We start from the raw sequence: 24,235 nt of genomic DNA, 5'->3' as shown, positions 1-24,235 counted from the left end.
CTCTTCTCAGTGCTGAATTTCCTCTACTGAACGTTAAAAGGGACTGCTCTTCCTGTGCAGTTCTACTTCAGCAAATTCTCTCTCCTGGGAAAACCCCAATGGCTCCAACCCACCCTTTTATATTCAGAGACTCTGGGCCTTTTCCCACCACGTCCCACTGTTCTACGCCCCATGAGCAGGATGTGGCTGCGGACCCCAGAACAAGCAGGAATGAGACCAAAGCCAAGTGTTTCAGCACGCCATGCTCCGTTGTATTTTCAGTCCTTTAATACACATTCATTTATCATACACAGAGTGGAGAGGAAAGCAATAATCAGCAGAAACAAGGGTACAAACTGGGTTCCAGCAGCCTTCACAGAAGGGATAGTGGGTGCTCATGGAGGCAGGGGTGAGGGACCTGCGCTCAGCCCGCAGTGGGAGCTCTCACATTGGGGACAGGGTTTGCCAGAGACAGGATACAGAAAATAACATTCCAGGAACTGTGACTCTTGGCAAGGTTTTTCTCTTTCCCCGAGTGTCAGGAAAAAGTCAGTACATCCAAATTATTTACATTGAGGACAGAACAGCGGGAGGGTAAAAAACAAATAATCAAAGATACGAAAATACAACAAGAAAGCAGGCAGAAAAAAAGAAAAAAAAAAAAAAAGGAAAAACCCATAGAGAATCATTGCATTCAGTGGTCTGATGTAGTCAGTGTATGTTGCACTTTGATTCACTGGCACAGCGCGGTGCTCCTGGTTTCACCCCCGTCCTGCTCCCAGCTGTGCAGCACAGAGTGCATCCTGGGGACCTTTTGCAGAATGAGTGCCACAAAACACGAGCATGCATTGAAACATCCACAGCTCCCACAGCGTCCCTTCCACTGGCAGTGCAGAACAGCAGCAATAAGGGGCCAGGGCAGGGCAGTGGGACTGGGGTCTGCACATTCAGCAGGAGGAGAGAGAAGCATTCGTTTAAAGGGCCATCCAGATACTTTCTCATGGACCATAGATGCAGCTGGTGAGTATAGACTGCAAAGCCCAGGCAGTTCTAGCAACAAGTGCAAAAAGGCACAGTTCCACTGCAGTGATAACAGCACACCAAGCCCGAGTCTGATTGTGCGTGGATTTAAGGAACAACGGCATTGTGCACCATCACTGTTGGCCTGGGAAAACCCATACTGAGGACTTGCTGGCCTGGTGCCTCTGTGAACACATTGGCCAGCTGCAGATAAGTCAGAGCACAGACCTGTGCCTCCCAGCTGCAGGCTGAGCCCTGCAGCCAAAGCATTGGCTGTCTCTGATGTTACTGTTAGCAACATTCTTAGCATACGATGGCATCTTATCCCTCAAGTTTTTAAACCATGTGTCAGTTCTACTGTGAAACGCTTATCCAGTCCAACTTCCATACAACAACATACATACACTTTTAAATATTAGATTATTATTATTTTTTAATCATTCAGATATGATAAGGAGTGTGAGTTCCCGAAGTGGCATCTCTTAAGGAATAAATTAGAAAAAAAAAAAAAGTGGCATACTTGGTTAAGCTGCGAAATAAAGCCTAAGCCTGGGAGAAACCTCCCTCCTTTCATTCAGTTCTAATGAGTAAACGCCACAAGAAACAGTGCGTGTTTCCAGGCTTGCTCTAGTGCTTGAACCCACAACCCACGTTACAGTACTGTACATCTGTGAGCAATCCTTTGCAGCTGGAAGGTCTGCAATGCCAAAGTGCTCTGGCACTACGACCTAAGAAGTAGTGATTGTTCAGTTATAAGTATCAACTATCTCAAGGTCTTCAACCTCACAGGGTTCTTAATATAAGAAATAAAGCTCCAGCTGTCTCTGAGCAGAGCCACAGAGCCTGGGTATGGCCGCAGGGTGCAGGTGAGTGGAGTGTACACTGCTGCTCAGGTGTGCAGAGCTGTTCTCTGCTAACACCAATAGCCGTGAAGCCCCAATAGTTTGCTTCCACCTTAAGGACAATATAGTCTAATGATTATAACTATCTTTGCTAATAAGAGAACGAGGACAATAAGAGCACTTGGAAGATGACAGTCTTACATTTCTTCAAGGTTCATGCATACAGGCGGTGGGGGTTGAGCCTTTTCAACTATGACTGCCGATCCCTGTGACTTGCAATGGCTCTGACAGGCTGTCATTGTTTGAAGTTAGCAGCTTTGTTCCAACTAAATCAGCTAAAAACATCTCAAGAGATAAAAGCTCAGAAGCAGCACTGACATGGCGTAACAAGACACCTTTGATCTCTTCTGATTGCCAACAGTTGATGCATGGCACCTTGCTCTGGCTCTGCGAGAAGGGGGGAACCCTAAGTTGATTTTAAGGTTAAAAAACAAGAGAAAATAGTTATCTGTTAGCAGCATGCCGGCCAAAAGCACCAACCTCTTGGACCAAAGATTATCATGAAACTTCTGCACATGCACTTCCACCTGGCTGATCAGACCATGAGTTCACCGAACAGAAAGGAGAAATTCACAGTTCCATCTACAAAAAGAGCGTAAAGCAGAGGGAAGGGCAGGACACGGCTGCAATGTGATTTGCCCGGGGAATGTTGGTGTTCGCTACTTGTTCAAGCAATGCCGTGCAGAGTGACCTGGTGCCTATTTACAGTTCTGAAGACAGAGCAGACAATCAGCTAGAAAGTGATGCCAGCCACGTGGTTGGGAATAGATGGATGACCACTGTAATTCTTTTCCAGTTAAAAACAGGTGAGACTGTTGGAAGAGCTAAAAACAATAAAAAGAAACTTGCTTATGAATTAAATTAAAAAACAGATCACCTGGGCTTTTGACTGAGCAGCTTTGGGCATGTGGAGCAATGCAGGTCACACCTCAGCGAGTCCCAGCCCTCGTGCAGCAGAGGAGCTCGGCCTCCCACCTCTGCAGCTTTTGCTGAGCGTTTCCTGCAGCGTGTTCTTAGTGTTTGACACAGGGAGCTCCTCTCCCAAGGCTGCAGCTGGGGCTGGGCAAGAAATCAGGAGGCACAGTTTGTTGTGGGACAGAGGATGGCACAGAGACTGGGCTGGAACCTACCAGGCCATGTCCTAGCCCAGGAGATGCACTGTTTTGCTCAAGGATACGGGATCAAATTGCTGCTTCACTGCACTGTGAAATACAAAATAGTTTGGGAATAGAGTTCTACCTGGTAGAATGTGATCTGTACAACTGAGCTCAGGATCACAACTGGTCTAATAACAAAGAAGATCAGAGAACAGGTTTTGCTGAAGTCCCCCCTTTCCTTGCGTTTGCCCTATCTACAGAGTGATGTGTCTGCTCAGTCCGAGCACAGTCTGCTGACACCACCTCTGTCTTCATGGCCTCTCCCTTCTTTTAAATAGGGAGCAAAAAAGGAATGGAAAGATCTGCCTATAGAATATGATATAATTGCATGAGTGAAGAACATGGAGCATAGCGTTCAGCTTGGCTCATGCTAGCTTACGAGTAGCTGTTCCCTGTCACACTCAGTGCCTTATCTGCCTTCAGCTCCAGAGACATAAGGCTTTAGTTTAAAACTTGGAAAAAGCTTCCAAGTGCCTTTTAAACAAAATGATGCGCTGCATTTCTGTAAAGGTCAGAGAGATGCCAGCACCTTCAGCTCCATGGAGGCTGCCCTTTGCCAGCACCCACGCAGCACCATGTTGCACACAGGGATGCTGATTGCTTGAGCCACAGGAAGAACAGTATTTTCCCTCCCCTAGAGGGGAGAAGAGACCAAAATACTGATTCTGACAACAGATTGTTTGTATGTTTCCAACTAAGAGATGCAACATCCACGCTTGGTAAGCAGTGATGGTTGGGCAGCACCTCCTGCAGTGACAGAACTGCTCAAAGGGCTCTGATGGTGCCCAAAATGAGGTGAGGGTCTCTGCTGAGCTGCCATGTGGTGCCCTCCAGAGCCTGAGGAGACTCCCACAGCACAACCACAGCATGTGTGCAACCACAGCACACAGCTGGCAGTAGTAATAACAGCAGTTAGGATGTGTTCCCTGTCCTAGGAAGTGGCATGCATCCTTTAGGTGCTCAGAACATGCCTTAAGAAGTAACTCCTCCAGAGTTGAAGCTTCTTATTTGTCATAAATTCCAAGTCTTTCTGCTCCCCGCCTTTCTAGTGTTGATTTGCTTGAAGTTCCTCCACCAAGATCCTTGAGAAAGGCACATTAGCTTGGTGGAGATCTTTTTCGCTTCCCTTAGCAACAAGAAGCTCTCAGAAATCACATATTGTTCATCAGCTTGTCTTCAGAGAACCGAACTTTAACATGTAAAGCAGTCAGTCTGCATTTCCTTAAGTCCAAACCTCCATGGGTACCATGGACTCCTTTGTTCCAACAGAGGGAAGCAAGTACTCTTCCTCCAGGAAACGGAAGGGGAATTGAACCAGAAACCCACGAATCTTTTTCAACTCTTCAGCTGCTTTCACAGGATCATCGTTCGCTAATATTGGTTTGTTGATGAAGTCACGCAGCTGGGCTAAATTATTCACCTGGTCACTGGGAAGGCATCGAAACACCTGAGAGCAACAGAGAGAAGAAGTGGCAGGTCAGCGTGGGGAAATACAGCGAGGTGGATTTCCTGAGAAAGGTAAAAATACTGAACACGTATTCCTCTAAATGGCAGCAGTTTAAAATACAGATTGGAGATGGCCAAGTAGAAGTAGACATGCTGGAGTGGTGTGAGGATGCTCCAGTTTCTTGTTCCCAGCTATGGCATTTTAATGATGCTGTTCATTCATTCAGAACATCTGACTGACTCCAGGAGCTGGCCCTGCTGCCCTAGACCTCCCACCTGCAACGGGACAAGGCATCACCTTATCAAAGATGGTGGCATTGCGAGCTGCTGTGGAGATCCACACCTCCTTGAAGAACCGTTCACAGACAGGATCCTGGTGGTCTGGATTGAGATCGGAGCCACCGAGGACAACCCTGAGACAAAAACAGGAAGGGATTGATGCCTGCTCAAGCCTGGCACTCCGTCTCTTGGAAATACCAGGAAAGGAATCTGTCCCAAACGCACAAGTCCCCAAGTGTCCCTGGGACTTGCTAAAAGGCAGCACGCCTTCCTGCTGCCACAATCCCTCAGCCTTATTGCTGCCTGATATTCGCCCTTTCTTCTGTGCAGTAAATGTCCAGATGGGAAACGTGGGGGAGGGGGGGGAAGAAAGGAAAAGGAAAGAGGTCTTAATGAAACAACGACTGTGTTGCCAGCCAGATGGTTGCTCTGAGTGAACAAGCTTTCATTAGAAAGAGATACCACCACCCAAGATTGAGACAGTGTGAAAACAGTATCCGGAGCAAAACATCACTGTCTTATTTACAAGCTCCCCTAGAGAACTCCCTGAGCAAAATGCTCTGTAAGTCAAGCTGCCAGCTGAGGGTAGGGACAGCAGGAGGAAGATTAACTCTGGTAAGCAGCAGCCAAACTCTGGGCTAGAGCCAGGCCCAGCAGTGCTCAGTCTGACACAGCAGCAGCTTGTTGCATTGCTCAGCTTGTGATCCTGAACCTGGCCGGTCCCCTTGTCCTACCTGAAGCAGCGCAGCCGGAGGGACTGGGCGAAGCGCCCTGCGCTGTACTCCTCCCCATCCATCACCGAGGGCACAGTCTCAGTGTCCTGCACAATGATGGCTATTTCACTGTCCCGCTTGCCCAGCATGCTGCGGTCATTGATGTTGGCAGAGCCTGGGAGGGAACAGGCAACAGTCACCTAAGTGATAAAGCACAAAGCACCAAGGAACGGTCCCTCCTGGGAAGGTGGAGCGCTGGACTTAGTTAATCCTGACTGTTCTTGGAAGGGGAGAAAGGTTATTGCTTCTTCATGAGCATGGGAGGGTATGGAGAGCAAACCTAACCAGCAGCCATCTGAGGTGAGGGCTGAGCTGCTGCTCTAAGGGAGGGGAGAGTTTCGCTCTTGCATAATCTGCTATGGAACTGCTCTTTGGAAGAGCTCTCTTTGCTGATATAACAGATCAGAAAGGGTTTTGTTAAAGAAACAGGCTCCAATTCTGCTTTTCAGTTGCAATGTGCAATTCAGTGCCTGAGGTTTCTTGTCTTTGCTTCACAGTCTCATAATAAATATGGTAACAGAGACAGATGAAATGCTCTCTCTTACTTGCTATAACCTATTTCCCCACTCCTAGCAAACAGAGCTGATAAATGACACATGTTGTCCAAACCGTCCAAATTTCACAGCACATTCTGTTCTTTAAGGAACAGATGACAAGTCTCACAAGTCCTCCTGCTAGAGCCGAGCCTGATACAAGACAGATGGACAATATTCCCTGCACTGGGATTCTCATAACTGCTGCACGGGGATTTAAAGCTGTTTTCAAAATAACAAACTAAACGACAGCTTTTCAAACCCTGTTTTCCCTCCTACATACCCTTCTGATGTATTTATGTATTTGTAACCTAACAGCAAAGTATTTGATAAGGAAGAACTCCCAGCACAGAGACGCATGCAGCATCACAGCCCACACTGGGCAGAAGCTAAGGGCAGAATCCCTGCTCACCGATTATGACCGTGTTGTCATCGGCAATCAGCAGCTTGCTGTGGACATAGATGAGCTCAGTGACCAGTTTTCCTTCCAACTCTGCATACGTTCGGAGCCCACAGAAAGAAATGTAGTTGATCCACTTATCTCCAACTGAGAATGAAGAGAGAACAAAACCAATGGGCTGAGAAAAATAAGAAAAAGTCCTCTTTATGTAAAGCCCCATTCGAATGGCACAGCTTGATTTAACAGCTTGTGCTACAAAAGCACACAAGCAGGGACTGGAAGTACATTTATTGAAGAATGGACATTAAAATCACCTGTGGGCTCTCTGCTCTGCTGCCTGCTCAGACATTCCACTTTGGTGACAGGCGACCCAAATCCCCCTCACACCACATGAAAGTACTCCCAGCTGATATGGGAACCCTAAAATCACTGGACCTGGTGCCCGCTTTTCTGCAGAAAGGCTATAAGCAGGTGCTTTGTCCATGCACAGTATTGAATACACAGCCCAGTGTCATTGCCTGCAGGGAGGATTTATGCAGAGCACCAGAACTAACAAGTGTTTGGGATGCCTCTCATGATTACAAGACACCTAAGCAGCTGGAACTGGGCTGCGCTCCTCCCTGGGGTCCTTCCCTCCTCCACAAGGGGGCTGTATTCAGATGCAAGGCTGAAGGCAGCCAAGGCTCACATAACCACTGGGTTGCTGGGATGCTGTGGAGGCTGAGGTCGCTCATGATGCTTCAGCCCAAACCCGATCCCTTGGCTACACCAGCACACACCAGCAAGAAGTGAACTGAGTGCAGCCAGGAGCTGCGGATAGGGCCTTGCTGTCTAATGTTTTGCAACAAGGCTTTTGGTGTGCTTGTCCCCACCGCCTGGGGTTTGCACAGCTGTAGCTCTCCCAGCATAATGCTGCAACGAGAAAACGTGAGCTTCAGCTTTACAGATCCATCTGTCCAATGGCAGCATCTCATGGCCACATAGGAAAGAAATACAGCTCTTACCTTCTGGCTTCAGCTGGCTCAGGATTGAATTTTCTCCTCGGCACATGGTCCTGGAAAGGAGTTAATCAGCTCTGAGTGCCACAGCAGCTTGAGGCAATAGCATATACTGAAGCAAGGTAAATTGCAAACACAGATGCCTTTTAGATACCCCGTGCAAGCAGAAGAAATGTATGCACATATTCCCATACAAATGAAGAACTATCAAGAACTGCTCATTTCCTAAAAAAAAAGCTGTGCCAGTCCATGTTTAGGGAAGAAATTCTTTACTCAGAGGGACATGAGGCCCTGACACTGCTGCCAGAGAGCTGTGGGTATCCATCCCTGGGCATGCTTAAGGTCATGGATGGGTCCTGGTGGGAGGTGTCACCAACCTCCATCAGGTCCCATGGCAGCAGTTGGGGCTGGGGCTGGTAAGGTCCCTTCCAACCCAACTCACTCTGATGCTGGGACTTCCCTCTGTGGTGTGTGCCCTGCTCACAGCACAGCACTGAAGCCAAAGCCACGGGGCCCCATCATGGTGCAGTTTCGGGTGGCCCCCAGCACACAGTACCTGTAGTTGAAGTGCATGATGGCCTGCAGCGCGTTGCCCCCCCCTGTCGAGATGTCACCCTCGAAGCCAGGCAGCAGTGGGATCACCACGTACACTCGGTAACGCTTGTTTTCCCTACAACAACACATTCAAGGAAAATATCAGCCTGCAGGTCTTCCTGCTTGGTCTCACTTTCTCTGTGTTGACTGGTTTGGTTTCTGTCCACAAGGCCACTACACAAGCTTGAAGGGAGCAAAGTATGAAATGTACTTCCAGGTTCAGGTCTTCTCTACCTGCCATCAGTTCGTGCTCAGATTATTTTTGCAGTCTGTTTGTGCCACCATGAAAGTTCACACATCCCAAAGCCAAGGGTACAAAGCAGCTCTGCAGTCTCTGCTGCTGGGCACTACAACAGGCAGAAACCCAACAGTGAGAAGTGCCTGCTCCATTCTGTCCTGAAGAAGTCAGAAACATCAGAAAAGTTGGGAAAAGCTCAGGGCACAAGCAGAACACCAGCCATTCAAGAAGGTAAATATAGCTATGTAGTTTTAGACAAAGAGGATCTGAGTTTACTTCATTTCCAACAGCGCTTCCCTATAGCTGTACGTGGAAAAACAGCATGTGAAAGAAAGTGTAGGAAGCTTTCTGGCCCAGCAACACAGGGATGCTCTTTTATGTTATGACATACATAGATCTTCAAGATAAGTTCTGAAAGAGCAACCTTAAGCAAGGATGCCCAGGATCAGAACAAAAACAAGCCTCTGCCTGTGGAGCTCAGGTTAGCATGGGGTCAGGCATCTCATGTAACAGGAGCACCTTGCAGCTGGATTGTGTCCATCCCAGCACAAACTGCAGCCCCTTGCAGTGGGCTGCAATTGTTCTCCAGCACTTATCAGAAAAAGAGCCCTCCATCAATAGCTGAACCCTGCAGTCAAATTCTCAAAAGGTGTTTGCATCCCCAGTTTAAAAGCAGTCCTCCCTACAGATAGTTTAATCAATCCAGGCATCCCAGTTAAACCTTCTCATCCATCAGTTTGGCCCCCACTCAGACCAGGACTGGCTGCCTATACACAAATGTGGGGCCACTGGGAAGCACAGAAGGCTTGCCTTTCACACAATTTACATCATTAAATATACACATGCATCAGAGCAAGTCCAAAACACCATTTCCTGGTAGCACAGAAACCACTGAAGAGTCTGACTGCTGTGAAAGCACGTAGATGTTTGACCACACAGGTGCCGTGAAGAAGAGCTACTTTACAGTCGTGTCCATTACAGTATTATTTTGAGCCACACTGCACAAATGCAGCTGGCAGACTCTGACTGCCTTGTTAAGAAGAGCTTACCTGTGAGCTTTAAGAATCCTCTGAGCAATCGCATCGCCGATCTTGTTCCAGACAACTTTGTCGTCAGCACAGCTAATAAAAAACTGGTTCTGCGGGAAGAGCAAGAACAACCACTGTCACATACTGCCAGAGATGAGCAAAAAATATGTACATATCAGTTGCTTTCCTTCAGATCAAGGGCCTTGATCTGATGTCGGTAAAAACAGCCCCAAAAGTTCAGAGCAGATTCTGTGTAAATATCCCCAAGTCTCAAAATTCCTAAAAGACCAGCTCTCAAGAGCTGCCCTTCTGATGGCACCACGACCCCACTGCCTCCCCTCCTTCCACCCACCTCAATGTAGATGTAGTGCTTGCTGTTCTCGATCACGTTGACATAGGCGGTGTGGATGGACTCCTCGTGGTACTTGATGCCAGCCGACCAGTCTGCAGCGGAGCGGATCACCTGGAAGCACAGGCCAACACTTTGCCTCTGCCCCAGCAGCACTGCATTGTCTGAGAGGCGCTGCTGCCCTTCAGGATTCAACTAGGAAAGGCACTAAGTGCAACACTCCCCATTCATACTGCATTAGTAATAAGGGAAAAGGAGGCTCAAGAATAGTGTTAATGCTTAATAATGTTTTGATGGAAACTGCCCTGTCCCAGTGCTGTTACTCTGCCAGCTGAGTAGTTCTACACCAATTCCTAGGAGCACAGAAGACCCATTCTTGCTTAAAGATTTGCAGGCTTTAGGGGTGCACAGCCAATCAGCGACCTCTCCAGTAAATCCGAGATCTCCACTGTGCTCAGTGCATTTTTCCCCACAGCTGGGCAGTATGTAATTACACAGCCAACCTGATAGTGCTGCCCACAGCCTTGCCATGTGCACCTGAGGTCATTTATTTCATCAGATGAGATGACTTCTAAAATTCATAGCAGTTCAACTGCCCAAACTCTTTTTTTTTTCTTTCTTTTTTCTTTTTTTCTTTTTTTTTTTTTTTTCTGGAAATCCAGTTCTAAAGCAGATCCTGCAAGATCCCCAGAGCACATCCTCTCCCTGCAAAAGTGCCAGACCCACATGAAGAACATCATCTACACAGCAACAGTCAGAGCATGCCCTGAGCAGCATTCCCCTGGGTAGAAATGTGGTTTTTAATTAAACGTTGGTACTTGCAAGGGGAAAATAATTACTCTTGGTTAGCCTCTGTCTTTAAACACTGTCAAGACAAAAACAGTGAAACAATAGCTGTAAGCATCACAAAAGAGCCATCATAGCAGCACAGTAGACACACTGGACAAGAGGAAAATGCAATGGATCTGTGAAGCGTGTGTCAGTAAATGCACAAAGCTGTCCTCTTTCAGGGCATAACCTTGTTTCTCCATATAATCCCTCCAGTGCGTTTCTTTTCTTTCTCCCTGCGCAGATAACAACCACCACAACCACCCAACAATCCCCTTCCAGACCCACAGCTTCCATTTCTCAAATCCAGCTCTTCCACATCCCAGCCTGCATCCCAGTCCTTGGGGACCCACCTGGACACAACCACAGTCCCCAGCAACGTCTCTGCTGATGGAGTGCTGCAAGGAAATCCCCTTTTGCTTTATGCACAAGTTGCATGTGGGGAGAGAAGTGATAGAAGATACTGTCTTGGAGGTAAGGCTCTGCAGTTTGACCCTCCTCTAAATAAAGCCTGGTCATTTTCAACATGGATCAATTCGGAGGCCATCACCAATCACTGCATGGCTCCATAGCTATAGGGACAGGCAGGAGGAGACCTTTGTGTCCACCAAGGGCAGCATCATGCAGCTCCACCTCACCCCAGGCAATCTGTCCTGTGCTGACAGAGTGTTCTAAATGAACGGCTTTAAATCCAAACTCTTTTGCTATGGAGAAAAGGCCACAATGCCACTACCAAGAGCTGGCATCCCCATCCTCTTTCTCTCCTCTCACAAGTCCCACAGACAGCAGCAGTGTGAAGTGCTCAGGCTCAACATCTTTGACTTCTTTCACCGACTGAAGTCATAAATTTTATGCTTGCTAAGAGCTAATGCATAAATCCTGAACAATGCAGGCCCTCCTGCAGGCTTCAAAGAGGCTTTTGTCATTGGCAGAACACTAAATCTTCATTGCATTTACATCATGGACCAGATATTGCCTCACCACACATCTTCAGTAGTGCTGTCTTTGGCTGATAATCGCCAGCTCTGGAATGGAAACAACCCGACGCTGCCTTCGGCTTTCTGACTCTTGCAAAATCCATGTGCAACCACATTGCCATGGCAAGCAAAGACCGAAAGTTCAGATGAGGGTAGACGAAGGATGCATTGTGCCTGAGCACCCCTACAGCTGATCCAAGCGTTCCTCCCTCCCAGCCCGCAACTCCACGTTTGCTTCCCATGCACACATTGCTCACCCCCTGCTCACCCTGCCTTCTTCCAAACCCTCCCTAAAGCACACTCTCCTGCTGCCCTTTGACTAAGCAGAGCAGAGACAGATGGTACAACGAGGTCAGAACATGTTGATGACAGGTCAGTGGCTCGGACCAGCAGTCCCCACAGACCCTTTGTGCTGTCTCTGCCTCTGATCCGCCCACAATTGAAGACAGATTTGCAAACAAGCTCAGAAACAAGAAAAGCATCAGCCAGATTTTTGACAATCATGCCCAGGGACACTGGACAGTGATTCCTGCTCTGACATTGCTCACATAGTCCCCAAGCAACACCAAGGTAGAATCACACAGGCTTGGCTGGTGTCCCAGCAAAGAATTAGTTATCAGGATCCTGACGGGGCTCTAAAAGCTGCAACTGAGCATCAATTAGAAATGAGAGGTATTTTAAATGAATAATTCACAAGACAAACCCAACTTCTAGCTTGGTAATCACTAGAGCTTAACCTTTTCTTTTCTACAGCAAAGCCCATCATTTGAGGTTGTGCTTTATCTCACAGCATGCTCTGGGGAAGCAAAACCCCACACCTCCATGAGAGCAGAGTTTCCAAATAAACCAGTGTCACGGACACAACTGGGGAGGTATTTGCAGCCACACAGAAGCACAGCGGTGCCTGGAGCGAGACCATTTCTCAACAAGCCACAAGCAGTGTTTTGGCACTTGACATAAAATGCCCAAACCCATCTATGTGACACAGGACTGTCACACAGCCTGTGCTGCCCACCCCTCACCACATGGCCAGGCACAGACAATGCCCAGCAGCCCACAAACCCAGACAAATGCTTCTTGCTTCATGAAGCATCCCCAGGCATTGCTGTCATCTGGGTGGACCGCTCCCTTTGAGCAGTGAGTTCATGGATGTTTCCTGCTTTGGGTCTCATCCCTCTTATTTCACACATCTTTTGTTCACAGAGACACCCTGTTGACTTGCTGCTTCAGCATAACTACTTTTGACTTTGTGTTCTTTAACAAGTCCATGCTTCTGCTGGTTAACACTTGCATTCAATATTTACACTAAATATGGCTAAGAGTGTTTCTAATAAACACATTTTTGCAATCATGAGGATGATGGTCAGAAACAAAACTGTAGCTACTACACTGTACCAAGCTGTGGAGCTCCCAAAACTTGAGCATGGCGTGCTGCTCAGTCCACTAATCTCTGAAGCTGGAGGTATAAACTCACTCATCATTTCATTGCAGTTTTGAGGGGTTGATCAGCTGTGCTACAAACAACAAATATGACATGAAAAACTCCTACTTAAGTCCTACAGAGAGTTTGTAGAGGGATTTCCTTCCAGAAAGATGAAAAATGCTCTTAGGAGAACATAATTAGGAGACCATCAGCACTCACCTGGACTGTGGCACGAACAGCATCAGGCACCTGATACTTCAACTCGTTAGCAGTTTGCTGAGATTTTGGCAACAGGAATGGGTAGGACAGGGATCGGTATTTGGGTTTCATGATCTGCCCCAGGGAAATAGAGAATAAAAGCCCTTGAGGAGACTGAAACACGGTAATATAAAAAAGAAAACAAAGAAAGCACATCTGTAAAGGGCACACAAATAAGGCACATGTGCACCTCCAGTCTCTGTGCCCCCTACTCACCTTGGTGAAGTTCCAGCGCTGGATGAAGTGCCGGGCCACATCACGTGCTGCTTTGCCATGCACCACAGAGGAGATGTCATGCCAGGGCATCCTAGGGGTGGTGTATCTGTCAATGAAGTCTGTGGGACAGGAAAGCACATTTGGACCTCTTCAGACTAAGGAGGAAAATTGCAGCATCCCCATCCTCACACTAAGCTTTCTGTGACATGGCACCAAGAGCAATGCAGGCTGACTGCCCCTACAGTCCAAGTCCATAGACAGGAGAGCTGCCCCAAAACCTTTCATAGGGAGTTTGCTGCTTATTCCTAACAGCCAAACCAAAGCAGTTTCACAGCTTCCAGTAAGCGAAGGCACTCACCAGCAAAAGGCTTGTCAAGCTGAACCCAGTCTTTAAAGACAAAGTTGCAATAGTCTTTCCCATGCCAGAACCTGGTTTCCCCAAGCAGTTCTCCCACACCCGTCTTCAAGCTGCGGATGGATCCTTTATCTGTCACAGGCAAAGAAAATAAAAAAACACATGCTCCAAAGTCAGGACTGTCCACTGAATGGTGTGAGGCTCACTGCCATGCAACAGCATTGGTGGGATCTGCCAGTCCTGCTCAGCCGAAGCATTTTTCTCCCTAGTCATTCTGTTAGTGTTTCTTCTTTCCTATCTAAATATGCGATATAATCAGGACAGATTTTATGTATACATTAGTTTGTTATGGAAATAAAATCCTGAATTCTCGCTACGCTGGACTAAAAAATTACTCCAGAATTGCTTGTCTTTTCACCTAAACGTTTCCATGTGGGATATCACTGACTTCAGTGGCAACATGTAGAAGAAAATCAATTGTATCACCCATGTAATGTGCCTTACTGTACTAACTCCAGCTTCTCTGCTAGATGGGTTATGATTTTGACTTTACAGTAGGATGTATCTCCTGTAATGTAAACTAGTCCTTATTAATTAAAATGAAATGATTTGAAAGTTCATGTTTCCACATGAAATACTGTGGTTTGCTTTATTTGGTGGTGGTGGTCTGGTTTTTTGTTTTGTTTTCCAAATAACAATGCCATCTTTTGCCATCAGTCAGATATGAGAACAACTCAGTGCACCCAACTGCCCAACTCCTTCTGGATTCACTGTGGAGGTGAAGGAACGTTTTCAGAGAGGGCTTTAAACTCTGAACTAAATTAGGTTGACTTCTAAAGGGGTTTCAGCAACCCACAGGAAGTCAAGATGCTCTGTTTATGACAAAAATGCATGTCTGCTTCTGCAGCGCTGCTCCCTGCTCCAGGCTGGTGACACCTTATGTGACAGGAGCTCAAATGAAACGTCAATCTGCTGAAACTACAAGTGACAGTATGGAAAGCACCAGATTCCAGACCCAGCTGGTCTGAAACTAAACAGATCATGATGCCTTTACTGCCTCAATATACACCCTGAGCTGACTGCAAGCGGCCCAGCTATGCTCCAGCCAGGGGAAGGAGAAAGCTCTGCAGGGAGATTTCAGGAAGAACTCCATGCCAGAATGAATATTTCACTGACTCCTGTGCCTTTAGCTTGGAAATCATTTTTCCTATGGGGAATTAAAAGCTGTATTCAAATATCTGGCTGTCAAACAGCCTCTCTAGCAAGCAGGAATGATTCAATTTGAGTGAACTGGTTTGAGTCTATGCAACACGAGCCTATGAGAGGGGACAGTCATATTCAGAAATGGTTTCACCTGTTGTAACAAATGCAAATTGGAAAACAGAAGAGGCAGTTCTCCCATGCAGGAACAAAAGTTTTCCCACATTGTAAGCATTAGGCACCACACACACACACACTGCACCACGTCATCCGACAATTGCTAATTAACTAAATGCAAATCCACTTACAACTGCTCTTGTGTACTTTGCAGTAACACAGATTTACATATTGTCTAAACATAATTATTATTCCGATAGTTACGGAATTAATCAACTCTTCTTCTTTACAAAGAGCACATTACCCCAGAAATTATGTGAATCTGCACGCACGCCCACCACCCACCTCCACACAGCTTTTATATATGCCGTTTGGGTATAGCTGGGATGAAGCACCTTACTTACTTGATTCACTGTCTATGCTGCTGACGCTGTCAGCATGGTGCATGCCGTGTCTATGGAGATGCTTGTAAATAGTGAACCTGGAAAACTTCCTGGATTTTCCTACCCCTTTCATTTTTGATATGTCTGGGACATCATCAGCATTCTTCTGGAACAAATGGCTTTCTGGGGACGAAGCTTGAGACTGCGGGGTGTTGTGTTCAGACGACTCAGCTGCAGACTGGAAAGACACAGGACGTGGCTGCATGTATGAGCATTTTCTTCTTTAATTGCAGGAAAATCCACTGATGACAGCTAGCAGCATGTTCTTCAACCAGTTACCCATCAATTTACTCTGGATTACTACTTTCTGTGTAGTTGTCACATGGTGACACCTCTTTACACTGTTTTAGAGCTATCTGGTTGCATGTGAACCCAGGTCAGCAGAAAAACTTGGCAAGCTATGCATGTGCTCAGGGCCCAAGCATCCTGAAGATCACAGAGCTCTTCAAGTGCCTTCTTGTACATATGTAGCTATGTTTATTAAGAACACAGCCTCCAAATTGTGACTGCTATTCCAGTCTCCGGGAAAACCCAACTGCCTACCTCCATGCCCTAACAGGGCCTGGGCAGGACCTAGCCTTGAAGAGTCATTTAAAGCTCAGATCTTCTTCCCATTCCTATTTGCGGTTGGGCTTCATGATCTTAATGGCCTTTTCCAACCTTAATGATTCTATAAGTCCTCCTACAGCCTCCTGAACACAGCTCGTTCATCCCCCCTGCAAACCCAACAGACAGACAGCCAACACAGCCACTACTGAGCCCACTTACTGCCAGGTTGGCCGTTGACACTGACTTGATGGCCCCCATTCGCTTCACGCTGCCCACATCGGTCAGGCGATGCTCATCGTCATCCCACCTCCCATATGCCAAGTCGATGCCACCCACAAAGGCCACTGACTGGTCCACGATGACAAGCTTCTCATGGTGAGCCCAGAGGTACACGGAGGAGGACACATGGTCTGGGTGTCTCATCACCTGAGGACGGAACCCCACGCAGGGAGCTGTGATTACTGCAAGGGACTTGCTGCTGTTGGGACAAGCCAAGTTTCAACAGCATAGCTGCATTCCTACGAGAATCTACAGAACTTGATCTAAAAGAAAACAACATATTGGTGATCTGACTCACTTCTTTGCTTGTTGTCACTACATAAGAGAAATGGGAAGTTGTTTTATTGCTTTGTTTTTTTTTTAAATCATCAAGTTGTCTGGCATTTGTTTATGACATTCTCTTGACATTTGTTTATGACAAAGTCACTTCTCTATCTAAGCACAGAGTACACAGTTTGATCTTTAATGTCAGAGAAGAACCATAAGGCTGGCTTCCTGTAGCTTCACCTGCAAAGCCCATAGGCAGCCAGACTATGAATTAGATGAATAGCTGCTTTGGCAATTCTAAACTAAGTAATTTCATGTTCAGTTATAACCTAAAGAAATGAGGTTGCCATGCTCAGAAGTGGCAACCACTGCATGGGTATGTCTTCACATACTATGTCCACAGTGGATACAGCATGGAGCCACCACTCTTCCATTTCACACCCACATATACAAAGTTACACCAGCAAATGAAGCAAATACCCTCTGTACGACTGCCTGACACGTGATTACCTTGATGTTTGGATGGAGATGCATGAGTGTCCTCTTGCTATATTCACTGTTGATCCCTAAGGCCAGCTCTACCTCTTTGTACAGCATTACAAAAATCCGCACACCTTGTTGCTGTCAGAAAGAAACACACAGGAATTTCAGTGGATACCTCCCTGAGGTTTGCCTACAGTTAGCAGCACATGCAGGACAGAACCAATGCATTCATACAGACTTCTCTCCCAAAGAAAACGCACCAGAGTGAACGTCAGCAAGCAGCTTCTGCCGTTAGAGCCAGATGAGTTCTTATAGTACAACGAGCTCAACTCAAAGGATGGCACATTTTGTGGCTGTAATGATATCTGCATGAAGGTTTCTAAGGACGCAGCTGTGTTAAAGCACCAGCAAAATTTGCAAGTGCTTTGCAAACTTTGGCAGATGGCGGTCACACACTGGGACAACTTCACCTGCCATCAACCCTCACAGCTTCACATCTTGTATTGGAGTCTGACAGTTTAAACTAAGCATTTAACCTTTCCACAGCCTTTTAAGTTTCTGTTTCCACAGTGTTGCTACTGAGAGCAGACTTAGGCAGTCTTCAAACTGTAGATGATGTTTTGCTCTCCAAGGAAGCACTGCAGACAAATCCCAGCCAGCCTTATCTCCAGCCGGACCCCAGCTGCCAAAGCCAAGGAATGAGTGAGGGCAGGTAAATATTTCCAGGAGCTGACCTAGAAACACTCCTTACTTATACAAGGTATTTATAGCCACAGGAAAATCCATGCCGTCACAGCAAACAAAGCCAATTTCTTCCAGTGAGCATGCCCTGTGGCCACATTCCATTTGCCAAAAGGATGAGTCTATCCAAATCAATCAAAGTCAGCACAAAACCATCACAGTCCTAGGGATGTGGCATGGGTGAGGGCTGTGGGGTGAGGGCTGTGGAGATGAGTAGGCTGGGAGGGGAGGGAATCAAAGCAAATCCGAGCACATCCACCTGGATTCCTGCCCTTTTACACAGCGATGCTCAGGACTTCCCCAGCTGTGCCTCCCAGCCTGACTCACATGGAGCAAAGCACCAGTTCCAGCAGAGCCATTGCCACAGGCTGTGTGGGCAAGGGTAACGCAGCCTGTGCTCACACAACCCTCACTCTGATCCCTTTTTTCTGCCAGTATCTCACAGCTCTGCACAAAGAAAGGAGTGTGAGCACACAGAGCGTCACACAGGAGTCTTCAGAGGGAGTGCCAGGACAGGCAAAGGTCAGCAGCAGGTCTCAGCTGCTCCACCAGGAAGAACAGGAGAGATGAAAGCAGAAGAAAAAAAGAAAGCCATATCAAGAAGCCCATCTTATAGAAGAATCTGCTTACTGTACACAAGCATTTATTAGCTTGGATAACACAGCAATGCAAACAGAAGCGTCTGAGTCACATTTATCACCTCCTCCTTCAGAAGCGCAGTACCACAGCCCAGCTCTGGGGAACAGGTTGCCATTGGCGCTGGCACTCTTTCTACACAATACTACTCATCCTGAGCCACACATTATGCTGAAGCCCTTTCCCAGTGTCACTTCTCTGCAGCTATGTACCAAGATCATCGTGGCCACAGTCTCCACGTGGGAAGGTCACAGCATGACACTGCAGCCACAGGGACTGCTGTGCAGAGGGGCAGAAGCCAGAGCTCACTTACAGCTTTCCTCTTGAGAATGCAGTCCAGCCGCCAGCGATTTCCTTCAACAACAGGCCGCTTCATGAAGATTTCTGGGCTCAGCCTAAGGAAATGAAGGCGTAAAAAAACACAGTGTACGTAGCTTGCAAACAGAGCATTGGCCTGAATGATCAGCTCAGTTTTCCCAAAGCTTAGGCAGCCTGAGTAGCACAGATTTGGGCTGAACTTTCCATTCTGCCTTAAGACAGAGCAAGATGATATTGAAGTGGGACATTTAGAGACTCATATCTTCAAGGGTTACAAGGAATAGTGAAGCACTCATGTCAAAATCCTGCAAAGGTAGGCAAGAGTGTTTCTGCCCTTTACTTTCATATAGGACAGAACAACTTGTGCTTGACTAAAGCATCTTGCTACATCCTAAAACCATGCTTCTCACTACAGCTTTTTTTTATCTTTAATTTCAGTTTTCAGGTAAGTTTTGCAGTTCCACAGTGTGTTAATAATCGACTGTTGCTGAATAAAATGTTAAGACGCAAAGGGCCTGAAATGCAATAATCTTGTGCTATTTCCTGGTGTTGCACGTGGAGCAACAAGAGCATCGGGTTTGTCTGTGGCCATGTCAGGAAGCAGGCTTGCATTTGTCAATGCCAATGTAACATTTAGTTTTCTCACTATAATTGCTACCACAGAATTAAACCCTCCACTTCCTACTGGCAGCACGTAAGTACTAAGAGGTTCCTTTTACAGATGGTGATGTGTTCAACATCAGAGAGGATGGCTGAGCAACCTGCCCCACTGCCTCTTCCCAAGCTTCTGTGCAGATGAGCATGGCCCAAATCTGTGTCCAAGTGTCCACGTTCCCTTACACCCTGCCAAACACTCCTGTCCCTTGGCTGTACACTTTATACTCCTAGTAAAGCAACTTTCAGGCCTCTCCTTGGAAGGAGACAACTGAGCAGTTGATTTTAATCATGTGCTTTTGCTGCCAACCCTCCTGAAAAGGCTTTTGAGTCCAACACAATGATGTTTGGGTGTGCTGCCAAACCATCTGGCGGCACGGCGAGCTGCCATACTGTATGGCCTCCAAACACTGCGGCATTGTCAGGAATGCCCCAAGGGTGACAGCTGGTCAAAACCAAAGTATGCAAGTACGAACCACCAATCCGTGATGAAAATTTCTTCTTTAGCAGCTTCCATGGCATTTGCAACGTCTTCAAAGTACCACTTAGCGTTTACATACCTGCAAAACCAAATGAAGTACATAGATTTAGTTTTCCTCCCCATAAATCAAACAAGAAGTACACAGTGGAAGACCAACAGGTTCAGTGCTGATATTACCTACGTTCTCTTCTCAAAATTGAGCATAAACCTTATTTCAAGAATTAGGACAACACACAGTAGGAATTTCATGTTGCTATTAGCAGCTTAACAAAACAGCTCTAAGAAGAGATCACTAAGTGCCCCTCGGTACTTTGGCCAACCACACACCATATCCTTGGGCTTTTGATGTGAGAGCTGTTTTGGCTCTCAGGAAAGGATGCTGTAGTGCATTAGCTTGGCTTTATGAAAACCATTTGAGCAGCAGAAGCTGTGATATGGGATCTGATGGATGGACGCAGAGGGGCACAGGAAAACCAATCCACAGCACTGCTGCTCTGGAGGAGGAAGCAGCCAGAGGAAGGCATTCTCATTAGCACTTGCACTACCATGGGTTTACATCCAGAGCACCCGAATCCCCCCAGCTCACCACTTGGCCAGCGTGTTCTCCTGCACGGCCGCGTATGACCCAAAGCGGTGCTCAGTGAGGAAGTCCTTGCCATGTTTCCGAATGAACTCATCTATTCCCTGCCTCCACCACTGGGCATGCCTGTAGCTGGTGCACTTCAGAATCAGTGACCTGCAAGAGAGACACACAGGGCACAGTGCCCTCATTGGGCTGCTTCTCCCTGTCTGCATGTTGCTAGATTCACATCTGTTGGTCATGTTTTATTGATGTTACAAGTAAGGAGCAGCAAGAGTCTCTGTTTTGATGTTTTGTTTGCAAAGGAATACATCAGCACTGCTCTGACAATAATGAAAAAGAGAGATGCCACTGACTCCTTAAAAATAATAAAAGCAAAGAAAAAAATTTCTTACCTAGAGAGATTGTCTATCTGCAAGCCGTACTTTGTTTCTGTTTCTTTCTGGCCTATCTTGATGTTGAATTCCTTATCCACCAGCAGGACGAAGGAAATGGCCCCTGAGTCTGGCTTCATGTAGAGCAGGAAGGAGTCCTTCACCACCAGCCACCTGTGGGGCATGGGAGCTTGGCATCACATCCCTCAAACACTGCCACAAAATCCCAGCAACGTGAGAAGGTTTCCAAACAAACGTGCATTGCTCATCAGGGAAAGGAAAGCTTTTAACCAAAAGTAGTCATTAGGAGAGCAGAAAAGCCCAAGCGCTCATTTTATGAACTTAGGTCATAAGTCTGGATCCAATAAAAGACTTCCAGAGCAACTCGCTACTTTTTATAGAGGTCTTTGGAGAGGCAGCATCTCACATAACAAAACCAATGAGACAAACATCCCAGCCAGGTGAAAAGAGGGCTCCTTTTAACCCAGATCTCTATTCAGATTGTATGCCCCAACCTATAAGCAATTCTGGAACTGCCTGACATCTCCAAAACGAATTACCACAGGAAGGCTGGAAAAGACCTCTAAGATTCCCAAGCCCAACCCCAGCCCATCCCTCCATGCCCACTGCCCGTGTTCCTCAGTGCCACATCCCCATGGCTCTGGAGTACGTCCAGGGACAGTGCCTGCACCGCTCCCTGGGCAGCCTGTGCCAATGCCTCACCTTGCTTTTGAAGCTAGCATCACTTGCGCTCCTATCAGAACATACGAACAAGGCATTTTGGATAGCCTTTATTGCCAAGCAACAGGCACTCCGCTAGAAACACGTGATGAAAGATGACCTGCAGGCTTTACATAAATACCACAGCCTGAAGGCAACTCTGGGAAAAATATGTTTTTGCTGCGAATGGCATTTCTAATTTTTCTCCCCGTGCCGCGTAGCTGGGGTAACCGGCCCCCTCTGTCCCACACAGGTCTCCGTCACGAGACCTCCGCCTAATTCTTGTGCACATGCAGAAACACACACAGCAGCAGAATGCGCCGCAAAAATGTGTGAGTTCTGCTACCCTCAGTAACTGCCCCAGCTCCCCTGATACTTCTAAATCCTATTCCTTCTCTTTCAGTGCCATGAGATGACCGAGCACCACCCATCATTTGGTGCCAAAATACCCTCCCTTACTCCCCTTTAAAGGGGAGAAAAACAGCCCAAACTACACCTTCACACTACTGTGAGAAGACAGGGAGAAATAAACTATGGGGCATGCTGCCTATTTCAGTACTCTCCTTCTTTTATCCAACAACATCTAGAGGATTTATTTGAGAATGCGTTCTCTATTTGTGAAATGAAATTATTTGTAGAAGCCAGACATAAATGTAAGTTCATCTCACAATCATCTATAGGATTCTAACAAATCCTCCCTGGCAGCATTACTGCACTTAATGATTTGACCTGGAAGGTCATCTCCTTGTGAAATCACTATGGATAACTCCTCTAAAACTGTTTGAAGTGATACCGGCAAGACTACAAAGAAATAGAACATCTTCTTCACAAGAACACAGCAACTTTTAAGATCACAGAACCGCAGAACTGTAGAATGGCATGGGTTGGAAGGGATCTCAAAGACCATCTAGTTCCAGTCCCCTGCTGCAGGCAGGGTTGCCATCCACCAAATCAGGCAGTAGACCAGGCTGCCCAGGGCCACATCCGACCTGGCCTCAAACACCTTTAGGGATGGAGAAACCTCCAGGCACGGAGAGCAGCAATGCACACGAGAGGAGCCCTCAGCTCTGCCCCCCCTCAGCCCGCAGTACCTCTTGGACCAGCGGTAGCACATCCTGCCCTGGCCACAGCAGTTCAGGCCAGGTATGCGGTGGCCCCCGGAGCGCTTCATCACCAGCCCTTCCCTGCAAGGACACAAACGTGGTCGGGACAGGTAACAGGGCTCACCCTGGGTGTCATCCATGACACTTTAGAGCCCACCCAAGGGAAGGTTCCTGGCATTCCAGCCTGGCCTGAGCAGCCCTGCCCCACCTCCCAAAAGTCCAGAAGAAGGGCAAAAACAGCTCCCCAAAGGAAGCAATGTAGATTTAAGAAATAAAGGGCCCCATTTCACACAATCATAGAATAATTAAGGTTGGAATAAACCTCTAAGGCCACCAAGCCCAACCCATCCCTCAGTGCCATATCTCCACAGCTCTGGAATACCTCCAGGGTCAGTGCCTCCACCACCCCCCAGTGTTTCACAGCACAGGCACACAAACACCCAGGCAGACAGGTTGTGGGGAGGGGAGGAAAGCAACCCCATGACCCAGCTGGTGAGCTGCAGCCCACAACTTGCAAAGCAGCCCACGCTGAGGCTATTTCCCAAAGTGGTGGCACTTCTGTCTGAACACTGATGCATTTTTATATCCATATGGTAAAATATTCCCCAGTCAGTTGTTAGTGAGGAAGGAAAACTATGGATGTGAACACTATAAAGCCATGTTCTTGGTGAAGTATAGCTTACAAAAAAAAACCAAACAGCTCACAACTCACATGCCCTTTGGTCCCAGGTCGTGGATGAATGACAGCTGACTTACTCCAATGAACTCCATCTGGAGAAAGACACAAAATAGTTTTGCTTCACCTTGTCACCAAGAGAGACCCTACAGAGAAGCCTGAGCAAAAGTCACCACCATAACTTCAGCATCCGCAGGAAGATCACAGAAAAACTGCAAAGGCAATGAACATTCATCCCTGGGGGTGGAAGTCCCCAGTTGCCTTCCAGTCCCCTGTGCTACCACCACGCACCATTTTGGGGCTCAACTCCTCAAACCAAGACCTCAACAGGAATACTCTTGCTCAGCCTTCATCATACCATGGCCCCATTCACCCCCATGAGCCAAACACCCACAGTGTAAGTGTGGTGGGGCAGGAGGAGAGTGAAACAGGGTATTACGGAACAATGTTCAGCATGTTCTCCACCTCTGCTGATCCATGTGGCCCAGGATGAGCCCCGGGTCCCACCACCAGGTGCATCAGCAAACCTCAGATTTGAGTCACCTGCTTCCGCCCAGCTCCTCCTGCTTCAGCAGGGAGAATGCTGAATGCATTCAGCAGAGGAATGCAAAGATAAGCAAAGCTGGTGAGAAAGCACAGCATGACTACATTCAACTCTAAAAATAGGACACCCTGCGATTTGGAGTGAGCTGGCTTTTCTTGGCACAGTGGGACATCCCTGCCTGTCTGCTGGCCCCAGCACTGCAGTGGACAGAAACATATCTGGGCATCCCAAGCTTACTGATATCCCAACACACACAGAGGCTCTCCAAGGTCCCTCTGCCATGGGCTTTTTGGCAAACCCATCTCAGGGCCTTCGTC

At 47.3% G+C, this 24,235-nt stretch overlaps 1 protein-coding gene across 2 annotated transcripts in view; it reads right to left on the bottom strand.

Moving 5' to 3' along the window:
- Positions 1–216: 216 nt before the first annotated feature.
- The window catches only part of PLD1 (phospholipase D1), a 38,390-nt gene continuing 14,371 nt past the window's right edge, over positions 217–24,235 (bottom strand). For both annotated transcript variants that reach the window (XM_072344226.1, XM_072344227.1), the window contains 20 exons: positions 23,411–23,469; positions 22,687–22,779; positions 20,897–21,049; positions 20,508–20,657; positions 19,917–20,000; positions 18,782–18,863; positions 17,119–17,229; positions 16,282–16,488; positions 15,475–15,691; positions 13,757–13,885; positions 13,399–13,517; positions 13,144–13,257; positions 9,700–9,810; positions 9,369–9,457; positions 8,044–8,157; positions 7,494–7,543; positions 6,502–6,636; positions 5,518–5,671; positions 4,803–4,917; positions 217–4,505 (listed from right to left, as the gene is read on the bottom strand). In XM_072344226.1, coding sequence (XP_072200327.1) covers positions 4,281–4,505; positions 4,803–4,917; positions 5,518–5,671; positions 6,502–6,636; positions 7,494–7,543; positions 8,044–8,157; positions 9,369–9,457; positions 9,700–9,810; positions 13,144–13,257; positions 13,399–13,517; positions 13,757–13,885; positions 15,475–15,691; positions 16,282–16,488; positions 17,119–17,229; positions 18,782–18,863; positions 19,917–20,000; positions 20,508–20,657; positions 20,897–21,049; positions 22,687–22,779; positions 23,411–23,469 — 2,511 coding nt within the window. In that variant the 3' untranslated portion in view covers positions 217–4,280. The remainder of the gene's footprint in view (positions 4,506–4,802; positions 4,918–5,517; positions 5,672–6,501; positions 6,637–7,493; positions 7,544–8,043; positions 8,158–9,368; positions 9,458–9,699; positions 9,811–13,143; positions 13,258–13,398; positions 13,518–13,756; positions 13,886–15,474; positions 15,692–16,281; positions 16,489–17,118; positions 17,230–18,781; positions 18,864–19,916; positions 20,001–20,507; positions 20,658–20,896; positions 21,050–22,686; positions 22,780–23,410; positions 23,470–24,235) is intronic.

Source organism: Excalfactoria chinensis, chromosome 9 (genome assembly GCF_039878825.1).
Source record: "Excalfactoria chinensis isolate bCotChi1 chromosome 9, bCotChi1.hap2, whole genome shotgun sequence".
NCBI classification, from domain to species: Eukaryota; Metazoa; Chordata; class Aves; order Galliformes; family Phasianidae; genus Excalfactoria; species Excalfactoria chinensis.
The sequence above is the reverse complement of the archived record's forward strand: the minus strand, read 5'-3'. Positions and strand labels throughout refer to the sequence as shown.